The sequence below is a fragment of the Ceratotherium simum genome, chromosome 6, assembly GCF_057802395.1.
Source record: "Ceratotherium simum simum isolate JZ-2026a chromosome 6, ASM5780239v1, whole genome shotgun sequence".
Classification (NCBI taxonomy): domain Eukaryota; kingdom Metazoa; phylum Chordata; class Mammalia; order Perissodactyla; family Rhinocerotidae; genus Ceratotherium; species Ceratotherium simum.
Window position 1 is genome coordinate 69,457,503 of NC_141905.1, and position 14,011 is coordinate 69,471,513.

General features: G+C 37.3%; 1 protein-coding gene across 2 annotated transcripts in view; it reads left to right on the plus strand.

Moving 5' to 3' along the window:
- The window catches only part of MXI1 (MAX interactor 1, dimerization protein), a 76,125-nt gene extending 63,443 nt beyond the window's left edge, over positions 1–12,682 (plus strand). For both annotated transcript variants that reach the window (XM_004428067.3, XM_004428068.3), the window contains exons 4-6: positions 4,861–4,975; positions 5,582–5,753; positions 10,120–12,682. In XM_004428067.3, coding sequence (XP_004428124.2) covers positions 4,861–4,975; positions 5,582–5,753; positions 10,120–10,283 — 451 coding nt within the window. In that variant the 3' untranslated portion in view covers positions 10,284–12,682. The remainder of the gene's footprint in view (positions 1–4,860; positions 4,976–5,581; positions 5,754–10,119) is intronic.
- The last annotated feature ends 1,329 nt before the right edge of the window (positions 12,683–14,011 follow it).

Consider the following 14,011-nt stretch of genomic DNA (forward strand, 5'->3'; position numbering starts at 1 on the left):
AGAAGATTCTCAACACATTAAATTTTAGAGAAGCGTTGGAACATAAAATGTGTAGGATAAGCAGCTAGCTGCTGTCATGTGCAAAAGTGTTGTGTAGGGAGTTGGGAAACCTGGCCACAAGCCACTGCAGCTTTGAAGAATGTGGCTCAAGGGAGGACTCACAGCCCATTGCGTAACATTCAGCAGAGAAGAAAATACAAGTCCTCTCCCTATCAGTTGACTTGTTTTTCATTTTGATTTAGTTACTTGGCAAAGTCTTGGTATCCTGTAGTGGAGGAATGAAAGACAGGCAAGTTCCAGTGAAGGACCGTGCCTCCGAGCGCATCAGCCAGTGGACGGTTTGTGAGGCCAGGCAGGGGTTAAATTTCTTGTTGTTGGGCAGAGGGATTAGAGTGAGAGAGAGAGAGAGAGAGGATTGAAAAACATCATCTTATTGTACTTGCAATTTTTCATGAAAGGAAATTCTTTCCTCTCTCCTCCCTCAACGTTGTATGCTTCTTGTGGTTGATATGCCTATGCTTTAAAATATCACAGCTACTAGGAGGGGTCATTTTATAGCAAAATCATTTCCCCTCATGTTCTGCGATATTTCAGTTCTGCGGTAGACTTTATAAGGTTTGAAATCAAAAGCAGCATTGGTTCCTTCGGGGAAAAATGATCCCAGTCTACCAAAATAAAAGCCAAATAGTTTCTAATTGTTCCTTTTCCCATAAGGGGCTTGTGCTTTTTGAAGGTGTGGGTAATTTTGATAGGACCTTCTTTCTAACAGGGTTAGTCACTGAGAATTGCCTCTTCCCCTCGGTAAAACCCACTTTTAAATCTCATTTTAAAACAGACCTCAAAGTGACTTTGAAAATAAAAGTTCTTTGGTATCTCTCCATTTTCTTCTTCCCTCCCTCTCAGCAAGGAGACTCCAGTTTTCTCACAGGGTGCCTCCTGCTGCAGTGTCTGATCCTGACTTGGCTTTACAGTCACTCATTCTAAAGTAGGAAAGATTTTATAGTTTTTATTGAGCTATCTGTGTGTTGTGAAAAGTTAAGTAAATGCTAACTAGGGGGCTAAAATTTTTTTCACATTTTCCATCAAGTCTAGTTCTATAAATTTTACAATGTTCGGGTTTTTCTATTGGTTGTCAGTCTAGTGTTCATCAGAATATTCACAACAGCAGCCTTAACTTTCCCCAACCTTCTTTCCCTACTTTGACTAACGATGCAGGACCATGCCTTTCATGAATCCTTGTTCTCTCTGTCAGCTCTTCTACTTCTTGGAGACTTGAAAAACATCATCTTATGACACTTGCAATTTTTTTCTCAGTGCCTAAGGATTTTCAAATCAAACCCAGCTTTTTTCTTTTCTGTCTCTTGTCCTCTTTTCTTCCCCCAATGTCTTACAGCCCATGATTTGGCAACCCCGTACAGGAGGCTTCTGAGCCACCAGTCACATGAGAATGAAGGCAAGAAAAGAAAGGACCAGATGGCATCAAAAGATATGTCTTTCTAGGTCGTTGGTGGTTAAGCTTGCAGTCTGGTTACCAGCAGGGATGGGGGAAAGGGTGGAGGAGAGCAGCACAGCACCATTGTAAGGGAAGAAGAATTTTGCCATAAGTTTGTTTCAATAATTTGCTGGAGAGAAAAAATTTACACATCAAGGAGAATGGATTTTCTGATTTAACTTTCCACTTTACAGTCTCAGGGTGTCCACTACTCTTGGAAGGGTGCATTTACCTAAAAATGGCATATAAGCACATGTGGAAAACTGTGTGCAGTATTTGGATGGTGACTTTGAAAAGTGTGGCTCCCCCATGGTCAGCTGCTGTCCTTCAACTGCCATTAACCCTTTGTTATTCTGCTCTCCAAATGCCCGATACACTTACAAGTACAAAAACTGGAGGACATGGTATTTGGCTCCCACAGATACACCTTTCCCCGCAGAAGAGCAGAGGACATCATTCAGCACTCATCCTTCATACTGTTGTCTATTTTAGAGGATTGTATTTACAAAATATGGAAAATGGCATAACTGGCCTTACGTGAGACATTATAGCTCATGGTATGTTTTCTTGGTGTAAGCTGTATCTTGGAGCACATTTATAATTACTTGACTGGAGAAATGTTTAATAGAGGCTAATAAAAAAGATTTTAGAGGGCAGTCTGCCTTCCCTGTTTATTTAGGCATTACTTACGCCTTGATTGCCTTGGCCTGGGCAGCTCCTGATTTGACAGTGCTATTGCAGATCACCAGACTGCTGAACTTGGCTGATATTTTCTTATAGAATTCCAACTCAGTTGTTCTCCCTTGAATGAAGAAAACTAAGGCATTTTTAATTTTAGATTTAAACTTTGTCCCAATATATGAACTTTGAGTCTTTTACTCTTCTTTTAATAACCTTGAAAATCCTTGCTTTTTCATAGACAAATTCAGTATCCCTCAAGTCCAAAGTCAAGTTTCAACCTCTTTTATAAGTCTCCCTCCACGAATGACACTCTCTCCTTTTATTCAGATTCTGTTGCCCTTGATATCTGTATGACTCATTTCATTATGAACCAAATGAAACAAAACAGTATGTTTCATGCTGGAGTCTAGATTATAAACTCTTAGTTTACACTTCTTTTTTTACCTTTCTCACTCAAGCATCTGGAACATTGCTGAGTACATAAAAGTCATGTAATAAATATACAACTGAATGATTCAAAAAAGAGAGAAAAAACATAGACATTTTAATATCATGTTAGTTGATTTCTACCTAGATTTTAATAAGACTTTAACTTATATCTCATAAAACAGAAAATTGACCCACCCATTTTTTTCCTTGATGTGAAACTATAGTAAGGCGTCATTCTGAAGTTTCTTAAAGTAAAGGATATTTCCTATATATACACTGAATTTCTGGGGTTAAGTAATTTAAACAAAATTGACAACTTATTCTTGTGGCAACATGTTAACTTTACTAGTTAGTTGCTTTGTTAACTTTTTTTAGATGACTGAATTCAGAGCCCCTTGCGAGCCTCTAATTATTAGCAAGAGAACCACCAGTCTCTCTCGCCACCCTCCAGTCATACCATATGAGTGCAGTTGTTAGGCATATGCCATAATAATCCCAATGAAGAGTTTAAAGGCACTTTTTACTGTGGATTTTTGTTTGTTTGCTTTTTTTAGTCTGCTCAGCAAGAGCACTGTGATCATGTGAGAGTCCTCACCTAGGATGTTTTCCAGTTAAAAATGAAAATTTTGCTAAAGGTTCTGTGATTTTGGGTAGCACAGCAGGGGAGGAGAGTGACTTTAAAATTGTTGTCTCATTAAGGGGAATCCATTGATATGCCTTTAATTTAGGGAAAATTAACAAAATTCGTTTATCCCCATCAGGTATGTCAGATTTTAGCCTGGAGCCAGTTATTAGAATTGAGTTATTGAATTCAATAAAGAGAATGGAAATTTAGAATGGAAATACTAACGAACCTTTAACTATAGCTGGGCTAGCGGGTACTGGAAGAATCTTGACAATTCATCAGCCAAACCTCTGACCTTTCTAGCCTTAATCCTTGCTTGTCAGTGACATAATTGGCTGCTTAAGCCTTCTGCTACCCCTCTTTCAAATTGCTAGCATTTGAGAATTTCACTTGACATTATTTCTTGTGTATTAAGGCAGAGAAAGCATACTTTGGTGGGTAAGCTAGTAAAACCATTTTGGCCCTCTTTGAGGAGAAAATGGAGGATGTGTTTTATTCCTGGTGCAGTTGAGACAGTTGCTAAAAGTTCAGTTATAGCTCTTTAGGGAGTAGGGGTAAACTATAAACACATTGTGGATAGTCTTTGCAGATACACTATTAACTGCTGAATTATGTTATGCCTTATGAAGCACAAGACCAAACATGTGGACTGGTATTGTTTTTGAGTAGAATTAGGTACCCAGAACTCTCATGGTGATCGCAGTTCCTTTAGGGTACAGGGAAGGTAAATCCATCAGGCTCTCTGCTAGCATTTCCAGGAGAAATTTCCCCTAACTTACTCACAGGATGGATGGATTAAAGAATGCAGTGACTTTTAGTAAAGAATTTTGTCACCTGTTTTTTTCCCTGCATAGAAAATTGGAGGTGGGTAGTAAGAGAGAGAGAGAGGGAGAGAGAGAGAAATAAAAATTAAAAGCTAATTAACTGGTACACTTAGATACTAGGAAGCAGGGGACTGTTTTATGGGCTGTTGTTTCAGTGGCTAGAATTGACCACAGGGCCAGTATTTTTTGCCTAACCCTATCCTAGCTTGTCTCAGAATTTTGCTGTTTCTTTTTTGTTGGATCATATGAAGTTGCCGTAAGTGAGAAATGGATGAATATCAGAAATTTCATATAGTTCAACCTAATACATAATAACATGTAATGCTGTAGGATGGCTACAGTTGTAGAGAGGGGTGAGTATGTGTGTGTAAAAGGGGGGAGGGAGGAAATGGAAATTTGTGAATATTTTATACTCCCTTGGGGTACCCCTGCTGAAAATCCCTACTCTGGCCTGTGGTTTTAGGCATTCAAAATCAAATACAATTGCCCTAGTGTGCCTTCCTACTTCCACATTAGTAAAATTGAGACAGTTTATGGGGTGGGTTTAAAATTAAATTGTCTCTGACAGAGATTACCATTGGGGATAATAATCTGAAGTGGTCAGAGTCTACAGAGTACAACAGAAATGGCAGAGACTAAAATCAGTAGGTACTCCTGCACTTGCAGATATTTTGAAACTGAAGAATTAGCAGTGTTACATGGTTATAGACTGAATTAGGTGCAAATTATTATTCTTAAAAAAATAGGTTTTAGGATGTTTCTAGTGGACTATTCAGGCTGTGCTGATTTGACTTTTTTGTCTTTTTTAGGCGAGCTCATCTGCGCCTGTGTTTAGAACGCCTAAAAGTTCTGATTCCACTGGGACCAGACTGCACCAGGCACACAACACTTGGTTTGCTCAACAAAGCCAAAGCACACATTAAAGTGAGAATTTTTACTTTCATATTTGCACTTGATTCTCTCAGTCCTTGTTTCATTATAAGCAATGATTCCTATTCAACATCAGCTAGCTCACCATACCCTCCTTAATAACTGACCTCAAGAGAACTCTTTCTAAAAACTTATCAACTGATCTGATGGGAGCAACATAACCTGATTAAGCTAAATTGTTTTGACAGCATGGGCATTTGAAGAGCTGAGAATACTAGGAAAATAACAATTACTCTGCCGATACCCAGAAAAAAGGCAGTTGTGCCCTCTGGTGGAGGTGATTTCATTTGGCCGTGTCCCTCAGTATTTTTCCATGAAACTACGCTACAGGGCAAGTGTCTCTTTTGTGGAGATAACTTTACAGACTTTGAAAATTCCATACTGTTCTAGTAATGAAGAATTCATTACACAAAAAAAGTGAAGAACTATTTTTGATGTTTAAAAATATGTATTTATGTATGTTTTTATACACACACACAGTTGCATATTCATTCATGTTTTCTCTGCCAAAGAAGAAATCTTTTGCTATGTTAGGTAGAAATCAGTTTTATTGTTTGTGTTGGACTATACACAAACTTACATATCATTTTATCATTTTAGAAACTTGAAGAAGCTGAAAGGAAGAGCCAGCACCAGTTAGAGAACTTGGAACGAGAACAGAGATTTTTAAAACGGCGACTGGAACAGCTGCAGGGTCCTCAGGAGATGGAACGAATACGAATGGACAGCATTGGATCGACTATTTCTTCAGATCGTTCTGATTCAGAGCGAGGTAGGCAGTGTACTTCTTCCCTAATGAAATACGAAGCATCCCTGTGTCTGGATTTAGGGAGGGTAGGTTGGGAGGCACTGTATTTTCTTGCTTCTTTTTGGCCAACACTGTAACATTCTAGATTTTATGCAGTCACATCATTTTCTAGCAATGCCTGTATGAACTACAGTCATGCATTGCTTTAATGATGGGGATATGTTCTGAGAAATGCATCGTTAGGCGATTTTGTCATTGTGTGAACATCATAGAGTATACCACAAAGCTAGGTGGTATAGCCTACTACACACCTAGACTGTATGGTACTAATCTTATGGGACCACTGTTGTATATGTGGTTTTTCGTTGACTGAAACGTTGTTATGCAGTGCATGACTGTATAGAACGTTTTTCTTGATTATATATGTATGTATTTTTAATTTTCTACTTGGAAACAATTTTAGATTTACAGAAAAGTTGTAAGTTTTCTGTAGAAAATTGTAGAGTTCTCATATACCCTTTGGCTAGGTTCCCCTAATGTTAATATCTTATATAATGTAATACAATTATCAAAACCAGGAAATTAACATTCATGCAATACAATTAATTAATCTATAGACCTTATTCACATTTCACCAGTTTTCCCACTAATGTCCTTTATCTGATCCAGGATCCCACATTGCATTAGATAGTTCCTCAGTCTTTCATGACCAAGATACTTTTGAAGAATATAGGCCAGTTCTTTTATACAGTGTCCCTCAATTTGGGTTTGTCTGATGTTTTCTCATTATTAGATTGAGGTTATACTTTTGGGGGAAGAAATATCACAGAAGTGATGTTGTGCCCTTCTCAATTCATTGTATCAGGAAGATACATGATGTTGATATATTTTATTACTGGTGATGTTAATTTTTATATCTATATTTTAAAGTATCACACCCCTCATTTCTCTTTCCATCTGTCCCAGAACATATGTGTGTGGCCTAATTGAAGAGCAAAAATCAGCCAAAAAAGAAATTGTTTGAATTTTACTGATCTGTTCATCTATTGCTCCTACTACATCAGGCCTCATACCACAATAAAAGATCCCAGAGGTGAACTCTGGTGATTTTAAGCTTTACATTTGGGAAAATAGAGTTCATGAGATCTTAAGGATTCTAAAACAAAAAGATTTTTATAGAATTTATTTATTTATTTATTTTTTGCTAGGAAAGATTTGCCCTGAGCTAACATCTGTTGCCAATCCTCCTCTCTTTTTTTGTGCCTCCCCAAAGGCCCCAGTACGTAGTTGTATATTCTAGTTATAAGTCCTTCTGGTTCTTCTATGTGAGCTGCCACATAGCAGCTACTGACAGCATGGCTACTGACAGATGAGTGGTGTGGTTCTCCACCCAGGAACCAAACCCAGGCCACCAAAGTGGAGTGTGCTGAACTTGAACCACTAGGCCATCGGGGCTGACTCTAGAATTTCTTGTTTTGACTTTTTATTATGGAAATTCTCAAACATACACAAAAGTAAAATAATGAACTTATGTACCCCATCATCCAGTTTGAACACCTGTCAACATTCTTCATCCTTGTTTCATCTGTTGTCCACCACCCTCACCCTCACCATTTTTTCTGGAATATTTTAAATCAAATCTCAGATAACATTATAATTTTGTCCCTAAATACCTCAGTATGTATCTTTAATAGAAAAGACTTTAAAAAACATAATTATAATGCTATTATAATACCCCACAAAATTAATAAAATCAGATAATCTTATTTAATGTCATCTAATACCCAGTCTCTGATTTTCTCAAAAATGGCACTTTACCATTGGTATGTTTGAATTAGAATCCAAACAAAGTCCACACTGCATTTGTTTGTGCATTTTAAGATACTTTTAATCTATAATAGTTTTCCCTTCCCCACTTTATGTTTTCAGTTCCATTTATTTATTGTAGAAACTGGGAAACTGGGTCATTTTTCTTATAGAATTTCTCACATATTAGATTTGGCTAATTAAATTCTCATGGTGTCATTTAACATGTTCTTCTGTCCCCCATCTTTCCTGTAAATGGGTTGGTAGATCTAGTGGCTTGATTAAATTCAAGTTCTTTTTTTGAGGCAAAAATACTTCATAGGTTATGTTTTGTACTTCCTGTTGCATCAGTGTTACGTCTAGTTGTCCCACTCTAGTGATAACATTGGTCAGTGTGTTTAGGTGATTTCATCTTGATACATTTATGAAAATATATCAACCTTTCACTTAATAGTTTTAGCAATTGATGTTTAATAGTTTTAACATTGATGATTGTTGCTCTGATCATTATTTCATTAGGTGTTAGAAAATAGTGATTTTTTAATTCTATTATTCTTCTTGCATTTATTAACTTTTTCTTCTATAAAGCAGAACACTTCCCTATCATCTTTTTGGTTACCCTGAAATAAAGTCCATACAGGGAAGATGGGATAAATGCTTGGTTTTGTTTTTGTTTTTATCAATTTTCTGAATAATGAGTTGGTGCAGTAGCAACCTCCAAAGGTAACAAGGTTTTTTGTTTTGCTGTTTGTTTTTGAACTCATATGTTTGCATTTATTGAATGTATTCCAAGTCATTGTAGTCATTCTTTTTAATACTCACATTTCCCATATTCTGTAGGAGACTTTCACATTGGTTTTTGATCCCTTTTAACACAACCCTAGGAGTCCTTGGGTTTGTTGTTTTTCTTGTTGTTTTGCTATGTAAAAGTTTGTTTTTATATGGCACTCAGTTTTGAAGAACAAAAATTTACCAGAGGCAGCAGCAAGAACCTCAGGCACACACTACATTTATGAGTGACAGTGAGGTGTAGCAGAAATAACCCTGAATTAGGAGGCAGACTTTGGTCCTAGCCTTTCTTCTGCTGCTTACTAGCTGTGTGACCTTGTCAGGTCTTCAGGTGTCAGCTGCACTTCCTGCTGTTATCTCCTCCTTGTACCCATCCCACCTCCAAATTTCAGAGAGGATGTATCTTTATCACTATAGTTCTCATTTTTTTAGTACTCCCAGTGTGCTAATACCTTATCGAGTACCATTCTTGTTCTTATCTGGCAGCACTCTTTCCCAGTGTTAAGGGGACTTTTAGTAACATCTCTAGTCCATTTGGCTACAGCAGTCTCTCATTTTACTTTGTTTTGATTGAATTCAGCATGCACTATTGGATAGGTCTTGATTTTATTTCCCAATTGTAGGTTGGATGAGTGTTCTGTAGTACTGGGAAACACTAAATAGCCTGTGAAGCATTATGGATATGAAACAAATAGTTATGAATTCACAGGATTATTTGTACAGCTTGTTTGGACAGCTGCCTGCATTTTAAAAACAGATCTCTACAACTTTTTGAAGCAACAATCCCTTTTGAAAACTATACTCTTTGAAATAACTTACTCTGTCTTCTTGGGCTCAGCAAGAATCCACTTTTCCTAAAGCAGTTGTGATCAGTGTGAATCCTTAAAGTAAGTGCCAAATATGAAGCATCAGGTTTTAAGTTTGTTTTAAGAGAATTGAAGAATCTTGAGTTCATTCTAGCTGTTATGGGAAAAAACAATTTTTAAAGTGCTTTTTATTTTTTAAAATGTGTATTTCTTTTTATGTATTACTGGTAATTGTATATATAGTATTTAACAATTAAGATATCTATGCATTCAGGGTCTTTTTTTTTTTTATCATGTTTGTTTTTGAAGTAAAGTTAAATACCACCACTCAAATGCCTTTACTATAATCTTTACTATAGATCTCACTATAATCCAGAGCCTTATAAGCCTCAGGCCCTCATTTCAAGCTATATTTGATGCAAGAAAATTGAAGACAAATCTCTCAGTCTACTTTATAATGACTGGATTATTTTGGTTACTGAATCCTAGAAGTCTGTAGAACTATCTGTAGAATGATACCACCAGAGGCCTGGATGGAGAAATTTTCTAGTTTACCTACTTTAAGTTTATGCTTTTTTTCCCTTTAAGGCAACTCTGATTAATAAACAGCACTGAGAATTAGCTTCTAGTTTAATGCAAAACAGATGTTGTTAAACCACTTGGGGTTGGGATCTTTTAATATTAAGCACTAATTCCCAAATAGGCCGGGTGCTTTTGGTGGGAGGTCCAAACGGACTGGCGTCAAAGGCTTTAGTAAACTTGCTGCCTAAATTGAGGCCACCACTGTATACCAGACATTCCTGTTTGCAAAATGTATCCCTGTGTCTCTTCACCTTTGGTTCCTTCTGTTCTCCAGAGATCACTGATAATAAGCTTGTATAACAATTATTTTATACTACAAAAAGTAATCACTTTTCCTCATGCCTTGTTAGTTTTGATAATGCACATTAACTAGATTACTGATGTTCTTCCTTTTTTTTCTTTGGCAGAGGAGATTGAAGTGGATGTTGAAAGCACAGAGTTCTCCCATGGAGAAGTGGACAATATCAGTACCACCAGCATCAGTGACATTGATGACCACAGCAGCCTGCAGAGTATTGGGAGTGACGAGGGTTATTCTAGTGCCAGTGTCAAACTTTCGTTCACTTCCTAGAACCCAGCATGACATAACAGTGCAGGGCAAAATATTCACTGGGCCACTTCAAACAATCTCTTAAATTGGGTTCATGATACAGTCTCCTCTTTAAAACTAAACAAAACAAAACTATACTTGAACAAAAAGGTCAAAAGATCTCTATTTAAGCAAATACTTAGCAAAAAGTGGGGCAGAGCCTCCCCAGCAGAACAAATATTCATAATATTCGTAGTTGAAAATCACAATTTCTAATGGCAGCAGAAAACTTGTGTGAAGTTTTATTTGATTTAGTTGATTTGAAAGAGGACATTAGAGATTCCATCCTCTTTTTCTTTTCTAGTTTACTCCTACTACATTGAGTAGACACATTTAAGGATGGGATTATGAACCCTTCCTGAGCTTTATGGTCCTAAAAACAAACAAAATTAAACCTATTGTAAAGACAAGACAAGATAATCAGGCATTAATCTTGGATAGCTAAAGAGCTATTAAAACTCAGCCTGGGCAGCTTATCATAAAGCCTGTGGGATGATCAATTCTTAAAAAAAAAAAAAAGCTCATTTCATGCTCTGCAAAAGGAGAGACTCCCATGAAGCCTTTTGAAAGGGATCATCATGCAGCTCAGCTTTCTGCTGGATTCCATGCTAAGCAAGCTAACTTTATCCTGCATTGTTAGCACTAGGGCACCCAACCGCCAGCTCGACAGTCAGCTGCTCTTAGGCTCTTGGGCAGCATGGGGCAGTCTGTGCGTGACAGCCTCTACCACACAGGGCCTATGAGTTCGGATTGAGGGGCCAGAAGGAAAAAGCTCCACGTGCCTCTGTGTCTGCGTGGGCCAGAAGAGTTGTGCACGCAGATTAGCAGGCCAAGGTCTGAGCCACGGCAGCATTTTTATTTCATATTTTGATAACTGTTTGTATGTGTTGAAAACCAAAATGACATCTTTTTAAAGCTTGTCCATAAAAAACATAGATGTCTTTTATAGTGGAAAAACACACGGGAAAAAAATCATCTATTTTGATGCAGCATTTGATAATGATAAAACACCTCACACTTCACTCTTTATAGTGCACAAAATGAATGAGGTCTGGGCTAGGTAGAAAAAAGGTCAATGCTGTTTTTGTTTTCTTTTAGAATCATTACCTTTTACCAGCTTTTAACCATCTGATATCTATAATAGACACACTATCTTAGTTAACATAGTTAAGTTCAGCACTTGTCTCATTTTAATGTAAAGATTTGCTTCCGTTTTCCTACGGGCAGTCTCTCTCTTCCTCACAATCCCACTGTGCAGGTGCTGTTGTTGCTCTTATCAATATTTTCGGAAACGTTATTTTCTTTTAAGTGAAATTTCTAGCCTGCACTTTGATGTCATGTGTTCCCTGTCTTTCAAACTCCAAGGTTCCCCACTGGCCCTCTCCCTTACCCCAGGAAGCCTTTTTGGAGACCTTACCCCTGGCTCTTTGGACTTTGTATACTTTAAATAATTTAACTACCCTTAATTACTTAAAAAAAAAAAGCTTTATGATTTTCATAACTTATTGCTGATTTTAATGGGTTGTTAATTTCAGTCCTGTAGTTTTATTTTGTTTAGATAGGGCTGGGCAAGGAAAAAGAAAATAAAGACAACCATATTTAGCAGTGCAGTTGAGTTGTGTGTGTAATGTTAGACTATCCTTTGTAAGTAGCACTTTAACAGCTTTCTCTACTTCTATATATGAAGTGTACCATCTTGGTCATACACAAGGCCTCAGCATATACTTACATGTTCTTGTGCTCTTCCTGTGCCTCCAAAAATATTTTATCCTTGATTGTGCTGTGTTTGAGTGGAAGAAATTCTTTGAAGTAGATGTGTGAAAACTGCATGCCTTTAGAAGCCCATTATTAGAACTTGCTACTTCGGGTGCTGGGGACTTGATGAAAAACATGGTAAAACAAATTCATTTCTGTGGCCCAGGTAAATTATTTCTGGTTTCATTTATGATTACTCCTGGCCAGGTCAAAGTGTTGCTCTATATATTTGCTTACTTTTGACTTTCCCAAGTGAGACAGTTTGAGGACTCTGCTACCTACCATGGAAAATAAATGGAAGCCAATAACCAAGCTTCCATTTTGTTATTCCCATGGCATTCACTTGCATCACTTGCCTAGGGCTGGAATTTGGGGATTCATTCAGGTGAACTTGAGGTGCTGCCATTTTGTTGTGTATGTACAGGATGGTGGGCTGGGAAGCCTTTGTCACAAACCTATAGTACCTATTTCAACTGCCCTCTAAATTACTCCTTCCCTGGGTTTGTTTTCCTTGGGGGAGGGAGTGGATTGTATGATGAGTAAGAAGTATTAATTTTTTAAAAGACAAATCAACTTTGAAGATACAAAAGTTAATTGCAAGAAATAAAAATTGTGAATGAAGAAAACCCGACTGCTTTTTGTACCACCCTTCTCTATGAAGGAAAAAATATGAATGAGCATCTACACCCTGAGAGGCAACTGTCTCCTCAATGTCTATGTTGATACTAATTCAGTAGTCTGGAATTAATGGCAATTTGAATCATTGCCATTTCCTGTTCTATAATTTAAACAGGTGACTTCTTGACTGATAACTCCACGTAACCTAACTGCAGATGGTTTAATTTCCTGATAATCTTAACTGCTTCAGGTAGGACACAAAGCCATTTGTCATTCTTATTATCTGTTCTCCAAATAGCTTTTTAGGGAATCCCTTTGGCTACACCATTATTCAAACTGAAAACAAGTCCAGAAGTTCCCATTTAGTCCCCACTAACCAGAGTTAAGGTACCCTGTATGTAAAATGCCTGAATGATATATTAATAGGTACAGGTAAATCCTATTTCAGTCTATATTACCAAAGAAGATCCTGATGAAGTCATTGTGACTCTAGTTTCTGATTAGAATAGGTATGAGAACTCTGGTAGAAATGCCTTTTCTAGTCCCCATGACCATGACAGCTTTTAGCATTAGGAAGGAATTTTAAAAGGCAGTGAGGGTTATTGAGGCGAAGCTCCTAACTTAAGGCCACCCTGCTTCCTGGGTCATTTCTCATGAGAAAATTGTTTGGCTTCTTGGGGGAAGTTTTTTTGTTAGTTTGTTTTTTTCCACTTGAAGAAGCAGTTAGCTCCCTTTTCCCTTTCTTCTTTTATTATCCTTCCACTTCAAAAATTCCATACTCCCTACCAAAAACAGCATAATGTGGGAAGAACAGGGTTCTGGTCACACTTAAATCCCAGTTCTAACAAACATTTGCTAAGGACCCTGGGCAAGTTACTTAATTTCTTCATGGAGCCTGTTTCCTCCTGAAAAGTTGTTACAAATACTACCTCTATCTTGAAAGGTTGTAAAGATTAAAACTGATACATGTAAATTACCCCTTCCCAATCTAGGAGCTTGTAGCACAAAAGGAAATGAAGAGGTATGTACTTCTCTCCTTTCTCTGATAAATGGAACCGTCTAATTTCTCCATCCTTAATCTTGAATTTTATTCTGACTCTGGGTCTTGCAGGAAGAAACTTCTTCTATTAAATAAAATGGTTCATTTTCACAAAATTCCATGGCAGGTTATACTTTGTAAGAAGTCAATTTTGATGTCCTATAGAATTTTTTAAATAAAGGCTTTATAAGATTGATGTATCATCGGTTTTAGTGGTTACCTGGTCTTTATAAAAAAAAAAAAAACAAAAAACGACTACCCCAAGCTTGAGTATGTTACACACTGACAGTAACTACTG